General features: G+C 38.8%; 1 protein-coding gene across 4 annotated transcripts; it reads left to right on the top strand.

Moving 5' to 3' along the window:
- Window positions 1-1,050: 1,050 nt before the first annotated feature.
- On the top strand, window positions 1,051-15,653 carry PDPN (podoplanin). Of its 4 annotated transcripts, none has more exons than XM_061369484.1 (6): window positions 1,051-1,363; window positions 11,799-11,878; window positions 12,458-12,590; window positions 14,227-14,262; window positions 14,639-14,740; window positions 15,323-15,653. In XM_061369484.1, exons 1-6 carry the CDS (start codon window positions 1,288-1,290, stop codon window positions 15,337-15,339), a joined length of 444 nt encoding a protein of 147 aa, XP_061225468.1. In that variant the 5' UTR covers window positions 1,051-1,287; the 3' UTR covers window positions 15,340-15,653. The 4 variants fall into 4 exon arrangements, with proteins under 4 accessions (XP_061225468.1, XP_061225469.1, XP_061225470.1 ...); XM_061369486.1 differs by having other exon boundaries at window positions 1,054-1,363; window positions 14,639-14,744; XM_061369483.1 differs by having other exon boundaries at window positions 1,054-1,363; window positions 14,639-14,750.
- The last annotated feature ends 1,143 nt before the right edge of the window (window positions 15,654-16,796 follow it).

The following is a 16,796-nucleotide window of genomic DNA, read 5'->3' as shown; positions in this document are numbered from 1 at the left end:
AGCCATGTCTCAGAGTTGTTTTTTAAAGTGAAAACCTCTTCCATAAGTGTGCCCCACTCTCCTGCAGAGCTGACCTCCTCCACAGCTCTCAGCAGAAAGAAAACAAATCTATGCATCAGAGCCTAGTGTCCTGGCACTGCAGGACTTTGAGGTACAGAAACCCAGGGAGGTCACATTCTTCCTCCACTCAGCCATGTGGCACACTGGTACATGTGAACCCTGATTAAAACTCACCACATTGCTAAATAGATGTCAACCATTAGATTATTACTTGCCCAAGACAAGGGAAGATTCAGAAAAGGATTAACATAAATCATTGCTTCCCAAGTCCTAATTCAGTCCCAGTTCCTGTCTAACAACCATGACTTGTGAGAAGCAGTGTCTGTTACAGATTTTGGTAGGATGTTCATCTAGTCTTGCACTCATGCCATAAGATGCTGATGGGCAGAAACATACACAAGAAAAAGTATCTAGTCTTATACAGACCATTGTACAGCTTTACTACTAATAGCTACATACTTTCCCTTAGAAAAGGGAAAAACCTCCACCTCTGCAGGGTTGTATTAGCATGCCGACAAGGCCAGCAAGCCTGTGGGCAGAGACTGATGCTGGAGGACAGCTAGATGTCACCTGAGGACACAACAGAGACTTCAACATGCAGAAAAATTCAGACAGTATTTACTGCAGAATTAAATATCCTGTCCTAAAACTATTTCAGTCTCCCTAACTGCACATTCACTACCACACTTGCTCAGATAAACATGGGCGCTCACTTTGAAATGAACAAAACATCAGTTCCCTGCTGGAAATAACAGGAAAAATGTCCTCAGTGTTGTTCCTTAAATATTTCTTAAGGACAGTTTGCAGAAGGGAGAGAACTCCCTGAACACCTCCCTCTGCCTAAATACCCTTTCCCCCTTTACTAAATAAGAGTCTTCTGAAAGCCACAGCTCCTGTAACTTTAAACCTGGGCTGAGATCATCATTTTAGTACTGACCAAACAGAGTGCAGAGGGCGGGCCTGGCCCTTCTTTGAGGACCACCTTAGGCATGCTCCCACCCCTTCGCTAAAGCAAATAATGCTGACTCCACTCAGCTTTCCTTAGTTGTATAGTTATCATCTGGGAAAACCTTCCCCCTCTAGACTACAGCAGTTAAAGGAATATTTGGAATACCAAACTATTTTTTGCAGCAATTTCTTTTTGTGACCTCAGTTCTCCAAAAATTGATCTGAATTTGAAACCATCTGGTCTCAGGATTGGAAAACTATTCTCAAAGCAGATCAAAGATGTTTATTATGATCAAAGTTCAATTCTTCATCTTCGTTCTAGGGAGAGTACCTTTTGTAGCACTTGCGGAAGAAGGTAAGAAGAAATGTTGGTTACAATGATTTCCAGTTATTTCCTGTAATGTAACAGTTTGTGTCCTTACTCATAGCCAATAGAGTTGCTCTGTCCTGTTCATGAAACTTTCTGTCAAATCCTTAAGCTACTCCTCGGCATCTACTACAGCTGTAACTGGGAAAGAAACGCATCCAAAGTTTTCAGATGAGTTATGCTCTATTAGAAAAGCATTTTCGGTGTGTCTGTGTAAAGGAAGAAGGGTACAAGCAGACAGCAAAGGCACAGCATCAGCCCTTGGAATGTTTGTAGTTTCACTGTATATATGCGAAGATGACTGCAAGCAATAATTTAGTGGTAACTGATATTTAGGTGGTGAAACTCTGTGACAGTAACTTGTAAATCTTTCCATTCAAGAGTTTAGCTTCAGTACTTTGAGGCATTAAAACAGCTTAGAATTTGAGCCTTATGCAGGATTTTGCCAATACTAACTTAGCCGTAAGCAATGAATACAAGCGAGGAAAACCAGGAAGAATTATTACACAAGATAGATTTGAAGAGCATTACGTATCTACTCAGAAAGTTTATTTGGCAAACTGTTTATTTATAATTTTTTAAGAAAAATAAATCACACACTTTAAGGTAAAACATTAAGTCTTTTTACAGCTAAAGAAGAGTCTGATTAACAGTAAATCAGAATTGCCCTGAGCAGTACTTGATTCCAGGAATTTTGCATTCAAAAAACCCCACTCTTTCTGCATAGTATTTGACTCATTATGAATGAATTGGCCATCAGGCAACGTGCCTGATGTGTGAGGTATGTGCAAACAGAAAGTATGCCTGTACTGGTAAAATACAGCTGCTGTTGCTATGGAACATGTCCCAAGTCCTAGTGCTCTGAAACAATAAACAGAGACTCAGCCTGCTTGTCTTCCAAAGCATAAATCTACTCATCTGACTTAGATCTAGGGACCCTAACTCAATGATGTGACCTAATTTTGGCTTGGTGTCAATCTGTATCATTCTGCTGGAATAGTGGGGCTATACTGGATACAGCCCCACTATATGGGGCTATAGCCCCACTATATTGGACTGGATGTCAGAATGTGAGGCTGGAAGCTTGGAGCTGCACTTCAAAATTTCACAGAAAATGTAAAATCCACAGAAATTAGGCAAGTCCCAACTATTCCTTTCTAGGCTTACTGAGCTAGCTTACCTGAAAAAGTATCGGTATTACCTGGACCAAAGCTTAAAGCCATGAGAAATGAGGAAAAACCATCCCAAATTCATAGAATTCTCTCCAGCAGTTTCTAAGCTACCAGAATATCAGATACCTTTTCTTGTAGGAAAAGGTCTTCCGTCTTCATCACAGGCTTCTGGGGAATTTTTAAGTATATTTTCTTTCTCTCAACCCTAAGAGAAGGAGCCCAGCAATGCTCAGGTTGAAATCCTGCCAGCCAGAAGAATGTTGAAGTATTTCCTGCGTGCAAGATTCTACCTCTATTTCCGATATAGTTTGCATTGAACCCCACACTTGGATGTCGAACACAGTTCACAGTATCTAAGGCCTTCTGTGTCTGTTTAGGTTTTATGACTTCATATGGAACAAGTCATTTCATATAACCTCCAAAGGGCACACTAGGAAAATAGACTCCAGATATAAAATAAGCAAGTCTCAATTATTTAGCAGGTGTATCAGTGCTGTTTACTGATAACCATTAGCAATTACAAGTTAGACTAGACTTACAATGACAATTTCACCCTGGGCAATCTGTGCCTGCACTGCTAGTGAAAACAGAAGTTTTTAGGCTTGCATAATACTCAGGGGAGTGGGTATGTTCAGATACGTGAACCTCAGGCACAGGCAATTTGGCCTGAGGGTTTTAAAGGAAAAAAGTCTACAGCCATCCTTCTGTTATATTTGGACACTCTTTTATGGATTGAGACTGACTCAAGAAAAGCAGGTTTGTTTCAATCAGGAAGCGTATTTCCAAAAAGGATTACTGGTTCCAAATTCCTCCTTGAACTGCCAAATAAACTGAATTCAGCTGTTGATCCTAGTTTTAAGCTTAGCATTTTTCACTCTTCAAATAAGGGATCCACAATCTGAGTAGTCTCATCATTATCTGCTGATGGATAACACTCTATTTGTGTTATCCATTCATGGTTTAAATCCTCACTGAAACAGCCAACTACTTTCTTGTTCTTACAAGCAAGAAGAGCCCTGAGCACTCTATACAAGCTGATGAATCTTCAGACTACCATAGGCTAAATATTTCCTATCCAATGATTAGCAGATAATTTTTGTCCTGTGATCCTGTTCAGCACATAAGAACTCAGCCAAACCTCTGCACACAGGATCAGACCAAATGAGTTGAAATGGAAGTTAACCTGATTCTTTCTGGGCACAGCGTTAATCAAACAATTAAAAGCACAAGTGCTTATGAAGGTGATATTTCCTAGTCTGAAACCTTTCCCCTGCTGCAGGTATCACTGCAGGGAAGGGCATGACTCTATTGGCTGTCACATAACATGAACAAAAACTAACAAGATTGTTTAACAAGTTACCACATGTCACTTGAGCTGCATCAACTGTCCACATGCCTGATCTTACCTAGAGGCAAATATTATATCTCTTTATGCAAGTCTCAATTAAACAGATTTATACTAGGTCACGTTACATTATATTTCTGTTGAACTATAAGTAAACACATAGAGTAATTGAGATGAAAAGTGTTTATATGGTAAGAGAAAATGGAAGTTTACAGTCAAATATGAAAGACTAAAGAGTATTTTATATTTTTCAAAATCATGAAGACTAGAATTGACAAAATAACAAGAAAGGATTGTTTCAAACAGACCTCGGTTTACTCCAAACACTTCTGAAAATCAAACTGGGTAACTGCTGGTAGTACATAAAATGAGCCACCAAAATGAACGGTCACATGTGACTCACAAGAATCAGTTTTGTACTTGGTAAGCATTACAAAGCCTTTCACTCTGCATCTGGCTGCATCATGAATGATGAGTGCACTTGTGCATGTGTTCCCACATAGGCCTCTGGAAAACTACATTAGCATGAGCTGAATGTAGCCCTTCATGTCCAATACCCAAAACTTATTCATCACAAAGAGCAGAAAAACATCTTAATGGATCTCAATTACCAAGTCTGAAAACTAGTGACTTTGTTTTGCAGTATCTTGGTAAAAGACCAGCAGAGAATAGATAAAATTTGCTTACTCCCCTTCACAGAGAAAGCAAAGAGGCTTCAGAGAGGCTTGCCCATCCCTATCACAAAAGATGGGGTTTGAATCTGTGTAACTTTACAAGCAGAAGATTTGTATTTAAAAGCTTACAAGTAGACTTTAACTCAGGCTGCACAGTGAAAACTAAAAAAAAAGGCACCCGGATTCTCAGCTCCTGTAATTCAGCAGTTTCTCCTCAGCTCATGCATTTACCCAAGATCTAGAACTTGAAAATCATCTGCAGAAACCAGCAGCTGAGAACCTCAAGCATGTTTTAATAGAAAGTGCCAGTAAAGGATAAGCCAGAGCATTCAGGCTGTTGGGCTCTGAGAGAAGCACGCAGTGTTTCTTCCTCATGTCATCTGAGGCAAGCCATACACCCATGCAGACCACAGAAACTACTGTTTGCCCAGCTCTAACACATGGTCTGTCTCAGTTCCACGTTTGTTTTGTTGGTTTGTTTGCTTTTTGTCTGGATGTGGTTAGGGACTAAAGGATGGAACCCAAATGCTGCCAGGTCCTACTATTCACTGCATCCTGGATTCATGCTGCAGACAAGGCAGCCTCCAAAACGGCCTCCTCTAAGTTGTGTGTGCACATAGCATATCCTCAGCTTGAATTCATGCTACAGCAAAGCTCCCATGGCTGTGTTGGACACAACATGCTTCAGAGCATTTCAGAAAAAAGATGTAGGATTGGGAGTATAGGTATGCTAGGATGTTCTACAGAGAAACAAACGAGAAACAATGAGTTAAATTTACTATTAATTTTAACTCAGTCTCAGAAGCTTGGCCAAGATTCTCAAAGCAAATAGAAGCTGATGCTGAGCACGTTCTCGTGCTGCTTTAAGACTTCCTCATGTTTTTCTCCATCTTTGTATTTGTTGGTTACAAACACTACAACATCCAGCATAAACTGCATCAGAATATTCCTTTGTGAGGGCACAATTCGGATGTGTTCATTTCAAGCAAATACATATTCTCTTAGGAGAGCTTCAGTAGTATATGAGATACTGTGAAATCTGTAAAGGGGACACACTTCATTCCAAATGTGTATTGAAGTGTTTTTGTGACTGTGAAACCCATCCAAATATTAGTTAGTTTCTTATTAGTTAGTATCAAAGTCAGAATAAACATATTTGAATGGATCTTGCTTGCAGGGCGGCAATATAAAGCAGCTAACCAAAAATGGCTGTGTGAACAAAATGAAAGCCTGACCAGTTTCCAGTTCAGTATGCATATTTCAAACAAATGAGTTAAGCAATGATCATGCAAACAGTTCTGCTGGCACACACAAAGGGTTAGTAACCTTCACCAAGGCAGCTGTGAAACGGCATATCGTTATAGCCTCAGAGTTTGGGAAGGAAGTGATTCAGAGAAAAAAAATTAGTTTATGACTGTATGAAAGGTCATTTCATAATTCCTTTCATCTCCATTTAAATATGCCAATATTTGTCCACAGATTGTCTGCTTTCTGCTGCACATAGCCTCAGATTTGCTGATCCGTTACACAAAGTTTTATACTGTCCTCCTTGTCTCAGCTGCAATGCTCCTTGTCAGCAATGCAGTGATAAACGCAGTGCTCCAGTTTTAGGTGCCACTTATAGAAAGATGCAGAAGAGACTTATATTTGATCGCAAGTCCAGTGTTGCTGCCCCAGTCAAACCCTTACTGCTCAGAGGAAACAACAAAGTTGCTAGTAAGACCTCAACCAGGGCAGCAGGGTCATGGGGCGGAAAATACCGTAAGAAAGTGGGTTTACCCCACATTCATGGGATAACAACTCTGAATTCAGTGTAATTATCAGGTAAGGAATCAGAGACTGACACAGCAACAGTATAAAAAACATAAATCTTAGAAGATTCACTTCTAGTTCTCTAGTTCTCCAAGGAATACCCCATAATGGAATTAAATATTCCTTTCCTTTTCAATGCCCACAGCTCTGTGGTCAATTTTATCATGCACAAGAAAAGCTTAGTAAGTTACCACCACTTCCTCCTGTGGCTTTCATTCATAGCTTTGGTTGTGGGTCATATACACATCACTGCTCTTCAAGTGCTATTTTACTCTCTATCTGCCCAGTTAAAATACACTTTGCTTTTCTGTGGGTATCAAATATGGCCGTGTAGAATATTGTAACATTCAGAAGCCATGTGATTTCCTTCAGAAGCAGCAGAGTAGCTGAACCCAGGACATAGTTCTTTGTCACTTGGCACTGTAGAATTCAACTCTGATTTTGTTCCTTTGGCTAAGCCAGTCATAGCAATAGAAACCATCTGTAGTAGGGTGTGGTGACCAAAGGAAATGTTTCTGACAATTCAGCAAAACAGAGTCATGAAGAGCTACATGGAATAGCTGAACAAAGGCAGCCATACTCTGAAGAAGGCTGAACTTAATCCTTTCTTATGCATCATGGCCACTTTTCAACTGGCAGATATACAATCATGGTACTTTGTCATCCAGCTTCCTTGATTACATAAAGCAAAGCTGTCAGTCTTTGTGAGAGAAAACTGTAGTAAGCATTGCGGGATTCACACAGACAGTACATACTTTCTCATGAACAAGAAGCCTAGACACTTAAGCATACATCAGTGTATTTCTTTATTATGGCATGATACATTAGTCCAACTATCAGAAGGAATTAAGACAAGATACGCCAATGCTGTGGCCCCAAAGAGGGTAAGGATGCAAAGTGCTCAGGGTACTGCAGATGTCATGAATAATGCTTGAACCAGAGGTACAATGAGAATTTCAGTTTCCATGAAGAACTTCCTTTCTAGAGCCTGAAAATTTTAACTGTCCAAAACCTCAAAATCCAGAAGGTAAAACTCAGGACAAATTATATTCCTCAAACCCTCAAATTTTCTAAGTGCAAAAAGCTCCATAGCCTGAATTTGGCAGCATGAAACTACTTCACACACACAAAGACAACCATATGCTTTTATAAATCCCAGAAAATACTTAAAGCAATTATAGAGAAATAATGGAAAACTCCTACCAGAGAATGTTGGGCTGATGAGGTCGGCTTTGGACCTTACTCTGGAATATATTTAAATTGAGGATGAAGCCAAATAACTGACAAAACTCTTTCTGAAAATCACAGAGCTGCTGCTGAGACATTCTGTATTCTGAGGGCAGATACCTTATCAAATCACACAGTTTTGTTCAGCTTCTACCACCATCAATAAAAGTTTCCGTTGAACTAGAGCTGAATTGATTCCAATAATAAGATACAGACTCTAAGACTCTGCTCACATCTGTGAGTAAAGAATACGTCCTCAGAAAGGGAATTCCCGTATCAGGACAACTGCTGAACAAAATGTTGGCAAAACACGAGAGCCAACACACATGTACACACACAGTCCTTCAACCACCAGCTGGTCTGTAACAATTCAGGAAGCAGATACTGAAAAACATCGGTAATGTCCAGATGTTAGCTCAGTAATATCTCAAATACAAGAGTGGTATCTCTCAAGTGATCTGTCCCACTAAATTCTTTCCGTTGCTTCTCTAGAGCAGCATTCCCCAAAGCACCTATCTGGCACAACTGGATAGGATAAAATATGGTATCAGTAAGATACACATAAAAAAAAAGTTAAATTCTAAGCTCAAGGCTTTAGTTTAACAGTTCACCTGCAGATTTCTTTTTTTAACTGTTATAAATAACTGAAGCTGCTTTTATTTTAATAGGCGCAGAGAGGCAACGAGCAATAAAGGTTATTTCAGCTCTTGCTAGAGGGAATCCTTTAAGGTTAGCCATTTTTATCTACTGGTCTCTTATCACAGAGATGGAAACATTCTGAGGGCTTCCTATTTCAAGGACTAAGCTAAAATACAGGCTTACAGCTGCCTCTGCCCACTAGTGGCTGGGTTTATTCAGGCTGCCAGGAAGGAAACAAGTTCTACAACATTTTTCAACTCCAGAAGTATCTTTGTTGGGTTTGGAGATATCAAAGAAATGCTAATGAACAACAGTTTTACCACTCACTTTTCAAAGCAACCACTGTGCTTTGAAAGCAACCCTAAGAGGTTTTTCTAGTAAACTGTCATTCCATACATAACAATGAGCAGTGAGCTCATCTTCCCCTAAGTGGGTCATGGGATGCTTAACCATGGGGTGGTTTCAAAGCAGTATTAAACTTTTAAAGGCATCCCATTTACTCCTGGTGTGAGAAGCTGGCAGCCTGATAGCAGCTGAGGACTTTGAACTGAAACATACCCACCTGGAACGCTGGCAGAAAGAGATGCAATGAATCATTCACATCTGCAGCAACATATAGCTGCAAATAGAAGAGACCTTAATGCTGGTTGGAGACAACCACACCACTGTGAGGCAATGTTTTCATTTACAGCCTCCTGGAAGATCATATCAAGAACATATGCAAAAGCACTACTTAACCCTATGGCTCTTGCTACACTCACCCACATTAGACAAAACAAACAAATAACTAAACCACATACAGCCTTGCATCCTATTTACAGTCTCTTTGATGTCAGTGATATATGTGCCTTGTACTGGGTCGAAGGAAAGACATTTCAAGGCCAACAGTTTCTCTCAATTCCAGTTAAATACTTTCTACTCTATTACAACTTTCTGGGCCAAAGAGTTCTCTGGTATCAAGTATTCCTTCTTACAAATGTTGTACACTGCTAAATTGCATCCCAGTCTGTCTTTTGGTCAGTAGTGTCAGTTTAACTACCACCCCCACTGTCTCGCCAGAAAACCAAACCTAAAAATACAGTCAGGGGCTATTCCCCAGCAAATCCTGGAGCTCAGTTTGAACACAGGATTATGTGGATTGGACAGGACTGGGATGTGACAACAGAAACCAGTAAGCTTGGGGCATGTAGTAGGGGAGCCATATTATTCTCGTTTCCCTTTGCAGTAAAGGAAAGGCACTAGTACCTAGGGTGACCCAAATCTCAGGTGTGCTGAATTACTTTCTAGATTTATCTTTCCCTACAGACTATGAAAGGAGATAAGAGCAAGCAGACATTTTATTTAGGCCCCTTTAAGAACCTAAAATTAGGCCAGATTAATCTGGGCAACCTCCTTTTATCAATCACTGTACCCAGAGGGCAAATGCACTGAAGGACATTTTCTACATTTCATTCACTGCCAAGAATCTGCAATAACTTTATCACACAAAGAATAATAATTTCATGTTTCTTAGTGACAAACTAATTCTTTCCACTTTTGTTGTGTGACACTGTCCTACCTTCACCATCAGGTAACTCTCCAGGGCTGAAAGCTACTGGCATGCCAAGAGTATATTCAGAGAAGCTGCTTGCTAATATACCAAGTTAACTTTGTATATATAAAGGAAAAACTCTGGGTACAATTTTGTACTTTAAAGACACTTACAAAAATATGATAAAGTAGGGCCATATCTTAAAAATGTCCTAATAGGTAGACGGTGGCAAAAGCAACACACCTAAATCAGGCCTCTCTAAGCTATGTCAACAGAAAACATGCAAGGCTGTTCACCTGGGATATTTCAATCAAAAATGACCAAAACATCCTATTTCTAAGCTAGATGGTAAAAATAACTTATCTCGGTCTGTTCTAGACTTTCCATGGATTAGAAGATGATTTTTGGGAGACTCACTGGCTTAATTAGACCTCACGTTGGCATAATATGAATATACTTTCTTCATCTGTTTCACAAGTACTACTCGCACACCCTTTTGGCTATTCAAATGAAAGTGCATCTGCATTTGGGTTTATAAAGGTGTAAAAACATAAAACTCTATTTACTTGGGTCAACCAGGAATTAGAAGTTTAAGTTTAGACCAGTGTTTGGGCTCCTGGCAATGGGACAAAGCTCTCAGTCTTACAATGCCAGAGACAGATGAAAAAGTATTACTGCGGTTCAAAACTGAGGTTTGGGAGCAAAGAAAAATATTTGCAAGTTTCCAGTAGAATTCAGGTGAGAGTTTCAAGCAAAACCAGAGATTGCTTTTTTCCAATGTCAAATCATTTATCCTCTGTATGAAGAGTTTCCTTTAAAGTGCTCAGTGTAATTTCATTACTTGTTTCAAAACTAAATATTGGCTTTTTCATTTGAAGTAAAATTTTTATTTTAAACTTCAGCTATCACTGCAGGATTTCCTGCCAACAACTTAGTTGGACAAACTTTTGCTCCAATTGCTGAAATTAACGTTAGATGCAAAATTTGAATCCAGGAAAGAATTTTTCAGAAGTTTAAGGGGTTTTGCCTGCAGTTTTCGCTCAGGACAATGGCTATTATTAGCTGTTAGCTTAAATTTAAAACAGTGGTATCTGGAGTTAGCAGAAGCCCTTATGCCCCAGGCAGCAGCATAACAGCAGCCTCACCAAGTTTTGTAAGCACACTGAATTAGAAATTCCCAAGAGATACCATACTGCAGTAGCATCATACTGTGTATGGTCAGAGTTTTATGAATCAGCAAGAAACTTAAATGATACTTATGTTTAATATTGATATTACCAGTTGTCTTCATACATCCATCTTTAATGTTCTACCTTGCTCCATCTTATTTTTCTTATTGATGAAGTCTGAGGTATTTGTAAAGAAAACACTGTGTAGGTCAAAGTCTGTTACACCAAAGAACACAGGTGACATACATAGGTCTAGAATGAAAAAGGAGACCGTACACTGTTACATAAAAAATCCCTATTCAGCTATATTCAGCAAGTAACGTGTTCAACTTAGAAAAAAGCTCTGAATGGATTTTTATAGGAATATTTTCTAAACTATAGCTACACCCATAAACATTAAAGATAGTTCTAAAAATAACGGTTGTAGCTGGGACTGAGCTGAAAAATGGAAAAAAGCTCTTACTGTTTTAGAAAGTGGAAGATGCTTGAAGTAATTTATCAAATACATTAAGTTAATGCCTAACTTTAGATCTGGAGTAGTTGTCTCCATTCAGAGGGAAGGGGGAAATTTTTTCCTTAAAGAAATCTCTTCTTGAATATGTGTTTTGTAACCACTAAGCTTCAAGGTTGTGCCAGGTTTAAGTGATGTGAATTTCAGCTCTTTATCCTACAGCTTTGCACAAGACTATAGCAGAATTCAAAGGTAATCTAAATATTTTTCAAACCTAAGTGCACAGGGAAAGGGAGATGGAACACTACTCAGATCCCATGTTTAACGCAATTTCCATGTCAGTGTAGGCAGGACATCTGATTACCAAGTAAAATGCTAACTCATTTCCTAAAATTTTATTCAGCAAGCGCAGTTGTAGAGGGAGAAGAAAGTGCAACAACAGATTTCCGAAATGACACAGAACTTGAAGAATCACCAACCCTGGTGAGTATTGTTTTGAATAGAGGTCCCTTTAGGGTACCCTGATTTCATATTCCTGGTATTGTCTTGTCTCTTACATTTTCAATAATCATTATAAAGAGTAATCTTGAGCTCTAACGTAAGAGCTCTCACACCAATATCTCTGTTTTGCAAGCAATCAGGTGAAGGTAATAAAAGTTGAAAACACTTTTTTTGACAGTAGTTCTGTGCCATAAAAAGCATTCATAACTGCTTATGTGCTGCCATTTACCTTTAATACAGTATCTTTCCCTTAGCTTCAGTGAAACCAAACTGACAATCTGTAAAAAAGAAACACAACAAAAAGGCAGGTCTGCAATATTCTGCAGTGCTGTCCTACACCTTCCATAGTGTTACTGTGAGGCATCCCACCTTGAGAGCCTCTGGCTGGGAAGACAAATCACCTTACTTTTCCTGTCACTGTACACAAATCAAAGATGAAATATGACAGCTAAGAGATCCTCCACCTGACAGACCAAGAGATTTAAAATGCTTATTTCATACATACAGACCAAATGTACTGAGCTTTTCTTTCTCCTCTTTCTCCCCCCCAAATTCTTGTAGTTGCCCACAAGACTACAGAGTGTAACCAACCTCTTGCAGTTTGGACAACTGATGACCACAGAAAGTGCATTTGCCCCAGCTGAAGACAGTGATAATTCTACTGGTTATGAAGTCAACACAGAAAATGCTGATGGTAAATTCTTTCATTTCTTTTATTATATCAAAGTTCTACAGCCACCTACTAAACAAGGCCTGGAAAATTCAAATACTAAGTTGAAGGTGGTCTCAAAGGTAGCACTGCTGAAAAGAGATTGCTAAAATTACTCAATAATCACTCTGCATCCTAACTTCATCACAGATGTGCACTGATAATGAGTAGCTATATCATTCTGTTCACCAGTGGTTGTTCTTGCACTTCACTCTCATACCAGTAAAAAGGGAGAGAACACAAGCATCCTAATTTCTGCTCTTTCAGTCATGTAACAGTACCCCTGACTTAGTCTTAAGTTTAATGAATCTCACTTTAAAGTGGTCAGATGAACCTTTATGAGAAAAGACGTGGTTTTGTTTCCAGACCAACTTTCTGATAACCAAATGCAAATTCAGCAGAGTGTCTAAGAAAACGCAAAGAAACCATTCTTCATTTAACATGAACAGTAGTAGCTGTTGCCAACAGATGCTCAGTGTGGCCTCCACCTCAAGTACAAGCTGAACAATCAGATTAGAAATACTGGAAGTCAATCAGGTTCACAGATATGTCAGGTTCCCCTATCAGAATACATTAGTGACAAACTCAATTCACATGAATGACATCTGTCAAGCCCACTGCAAGTCAGTTTGTTTTTAGCATATAGGCTTTGCTTTGAAACAGTCAAATCAGATCTGGTGGCAACTGGGTTTCTACAAAGTCTTGTAGTAGGTATATTATTTACTGATTCTCCCCAAAGTAGCCCAAACCAATTATCTCTAGACAGCAGCTATGAGCAAGCTCTTCTCTCTTTTGCTAGCTTCTTTTTGAAGCTTTCATGTTCTACAGCAGTTTTATATCCCTCAATAAATCAGACACGTTTGTTTAAAAACTGTACATACTTTTATCTCCTTTCCCAGCCTTCTTGTCTCTGCTGAGTGTAGACTTCTCAGCTTAGCATTAAATAACAAACTGTTCAGCAGATTAGAATTTTATGTAGAATTTTCAGACGTTTCTAAAAGGATACATGAAAGATTAGAGCTTACATACTTGTAATGAATTCAAAGCAGCATTTGTGTTTCATCTGTTTCTGATGAGTTCTCAGCTACAAATTCCAGGATTAGAGAAGTATACTAAACAGATTTTGTACAATCTTCCAGACACAAAAGACTACTTAAGGAACTTGAGGATCTTCCAAACTGACAAAAAAACCTTTATTAACAAAGAGTAGTTCAGCAAATAAAGGTCTACCTTGCTGTCAGCACATCAGCATAAATTAATCTTTATTAAAATCTCTGATTTCTATCTTAATAATTTTATACCAGGTATATCCTTGTTGATCTTGATGTGATCACACTTAAGCTTCACTAGTATATATTAGCTCAATCAGTCCCTTAGATTTTTATTTCTGTTACTTCAGAGATCTCCTTGCATTCATTCTCTCAAGCTTCTCACTTGCTCAACTTCTATGGAAAGAGCAACCTATTACACAACCCTCAAACCACTGCAATAAAAGTTTGATAAACTTTTTCCTTGGATAAGTAGATTAGTTTTCCTTGGATACAGCATTAAAAATTGGGATGGAAAACTCAATAAAAAGCTGAGCAAGTAATTAAAAATTGTTCTCTCTTTGGCTTTACAGGTGGACTGAGTGGGGAGCCAGAGAAAACTGAAAAAGGTATGAACAGAAGTAACCTTTACAAAAACAAGGGAGAACATAACTGCCAGGTGATACCCTTCAAAAAGCTACCAGTGATGCCCATGCTATACTTAAATAAAAGTTTTGGCAGGAGCCACAAGCTACTCCCTGAACTCTTCCTCTGTTTCACCCCATTGCTGTCTCCACGGCCATATCTCTATGGAGCCCCTCAGCCCAAAGGCACTTTTATAGGTTACAAAACCCCTGCTTAACTTACCCAACCTAATTCAGAGTTCACAAGAGAAGGGAACTTTCAGCAAAGAGTGGGATGCAGCAGAACACTGCCAGTTCTATCAGTAGCCTCCTATTAGTGGTCTCCATCAGAAACATGCTAACATTCCCAACATTCTTTCAGGTGGTCTGGAAACAATTGCACTGGTTGGAATAATTATTGGAGTCATAGTTGCAGTTGGAATCCTTGCAGGAATCATCATTGCTGTTGTAAGGAAGATGTCAGGCAGGTACTCGTAAGTAAATCATTACTCAGGCTTTTCAAACAAGCACCATCCATTGAGCAAGGTCACAGGGACTGCTTTGGAAATTTCTAATGCTGTTCTGACACAATAACCTGTTTCATGACCTCACAGCACCAATGTGAGGTGGGTGATCTAAACCCACTTACATACTTCAGAGAAGTTAGTCAGACACTGCGTTCATGCAGTTATAATAGTTATCAGGTGCATGGGTTTTGGATTACTCCACTGCACAGAGGTAAAATCCAGTATGAAGTATTACAGGACCAACTTCCAGAAGTGCTGGATAACATGTGACACGAGTGATCTTTATCTTACTACTCTGGACATTCATAGAAGCTGTTTTGGTATCAACAAGATTCACTGGTGCCATGTAAATCTGAAGTGCTTATAAACTCCAAACTAGTAAGAAAACCATACTACATTTCTTGAGTACTATTGATACAGCATTAGGATAAAGCAAACTATGAACTGGAAAGTGAAATAGGACATACAAGAAGGAGGAGTAAAGACCACATAACATTTGGTAAATATGAACATAAAACATCTGGGTTTTTGTTCTACAGGCCCTGAAAATAGTTGAAACAAGCAGCCACGCTGTTCTACATCAGAAAAATACAAGTGCTTCTTATAAAAACTAAAGACTATTCCTGTATCTGTGTGAGAAGATGATCCATGGAAAATACAGTTGAAAAATTCCAGATCTATGGGGATCCCACACAACTCTAAGGACTCCCACTGCCCCAGCCTACAGAGTGTGGAATGTTTTATAAGGTTTTTACTAACCAGGAGTTTAGTAGAAGAACAAATTGATTATACAGTAAGAAAAAACCCAGCAGCAATGAGATTTACATCTGAAATGTGATTTGCGGGTAATATATATATCCTAGCTTAATTTTTAAACACTACCAAAGATTATTTCACATTACATTTTAGGCATTAAAAAAATCTCCAGAATCTTAAGTGGTTTTGGCTGGTTAAGTGCTTGTGGCATGTTTATCTACCAAATGATGTATCAAAAAGAAGGGATTGGCTTCAGAGAGAACCAATTATTTACAAGACAGATATTGGAAGCTAATATTTCCACTACTGATACAGATTTTCTGCTCTTGATATTTACATTATGTGGCAAAACATGGTAGGCCCAGCTGGAACTGACCTACCAGCTGAAAGCTTGCTCTTCTGACTGCTGCGCCAGGAATTTCCTGTCTTCTCCTGTTGCAGAGACATGCAGGGATTGAAATACACATCCTGAATTAAAGGGTGCTTGGAAAATACCCAGTTTTGATGGGTCACTTTAACCAGTTACTCAGCCCACTTTAGAGCTGATGTGTAGAAGCTTTTGAATTAGCATATACATTTTTTTTTTCCCTAACTGTATAGTTGGCTTGTTTGATAACGCGTAGAAAACAAGAACAGAATACATTAGTAAGATATAAAGCATCTTTGGAGTCCACAGCTTCTCTGTGGCATGCTTAGTGCTGCAGTACCTGAATGCACAGAGTTCAGAGCAAAGGCTTCATATGTCAAGTGATATGCATCATGTTTTCTAAACTTTAAGGCACTTAAGTATTTGGTGTAAAAATCATGATAAACCATATGGTCAGTAATTACTGAACATGTCAACTATATGTGCTTTTGTTTCATTCATGTGCCTTGAACTACCATTTCAAGCTTTGCAAATAAAAATTATAATGTAAACTGTCTTATTTTGCCATGTTTCTTTATTCTCTTCTAAACTAAAAAAAAATAAATTGTTTTAAACTTCCCTCAATTTTCCTGAACGATTTTGCAACTTGTCTTATGTGGCTTCTTTCTGCTTCCACTCAAAAGCTGCATAAAACTAAAGGACAAATTAATGATACCACTGTACAATGAATGCACTATATACAAACTTGAAAAAATTTTAAGCCTAGTATGTATCTTAAGTCAGTCCTTTACTAAGGCAAATTGGTATTGGGCATTTTTAAAGTACAAAATTCAAGGGCCAAAGTAGGCTTGAAATAGGTTGAAAAGTTCACAACCTCCATGAAAGCCACA

Source organism: Neopsephotus bourkii, unplaced genomic scaffold (genome assembly GCF_033783945.1).
Source record: "Neopsephotus bourkii isolate Nb327-2 ecotype Australia unplaced genomic scaffold, CSIRO-AGI_Nbou_v1 NB_1500, whole genome shotgun sequence".
Classification (NCBI taxonomy): Eukaryota; Metazoa; Chordata; class Aves; order Psittaciformes; family Psittacidae; genus Neopsephotus; species Neopsephotus bourkii.
This window is presented reverse-complemented; position numbering and strand designations above follow the sequence as displayed.

What these genes read in the sequence shown, in the direction of transcription:
- PDPN (XM_061369484.1), top strand. Translation starts at nt 1,288, where the DNA reads ATGTTTATTATGATCAAAGTTCAATTCTTCATCTTCGTTCTAGGGAGA. An exon ending in TGTAGCACTTGCGGAAGAAG is followed by an intron (nt 1,364 to 11,798) that starts GTAAGAAGAAAT and finishes AATTTTATTCAG; the next exon opens with CAAGCGCAGTTGTAGAGGGA. An exon ending in TTGAAGAATCACCAACCCTG is followed by an intron (nt 11,879 to 12,457) that starts GTGAGTATTGTT and finishes AAATTCTTGTAG; the next exon opens with TTGCCCACAAGACTACAGAG.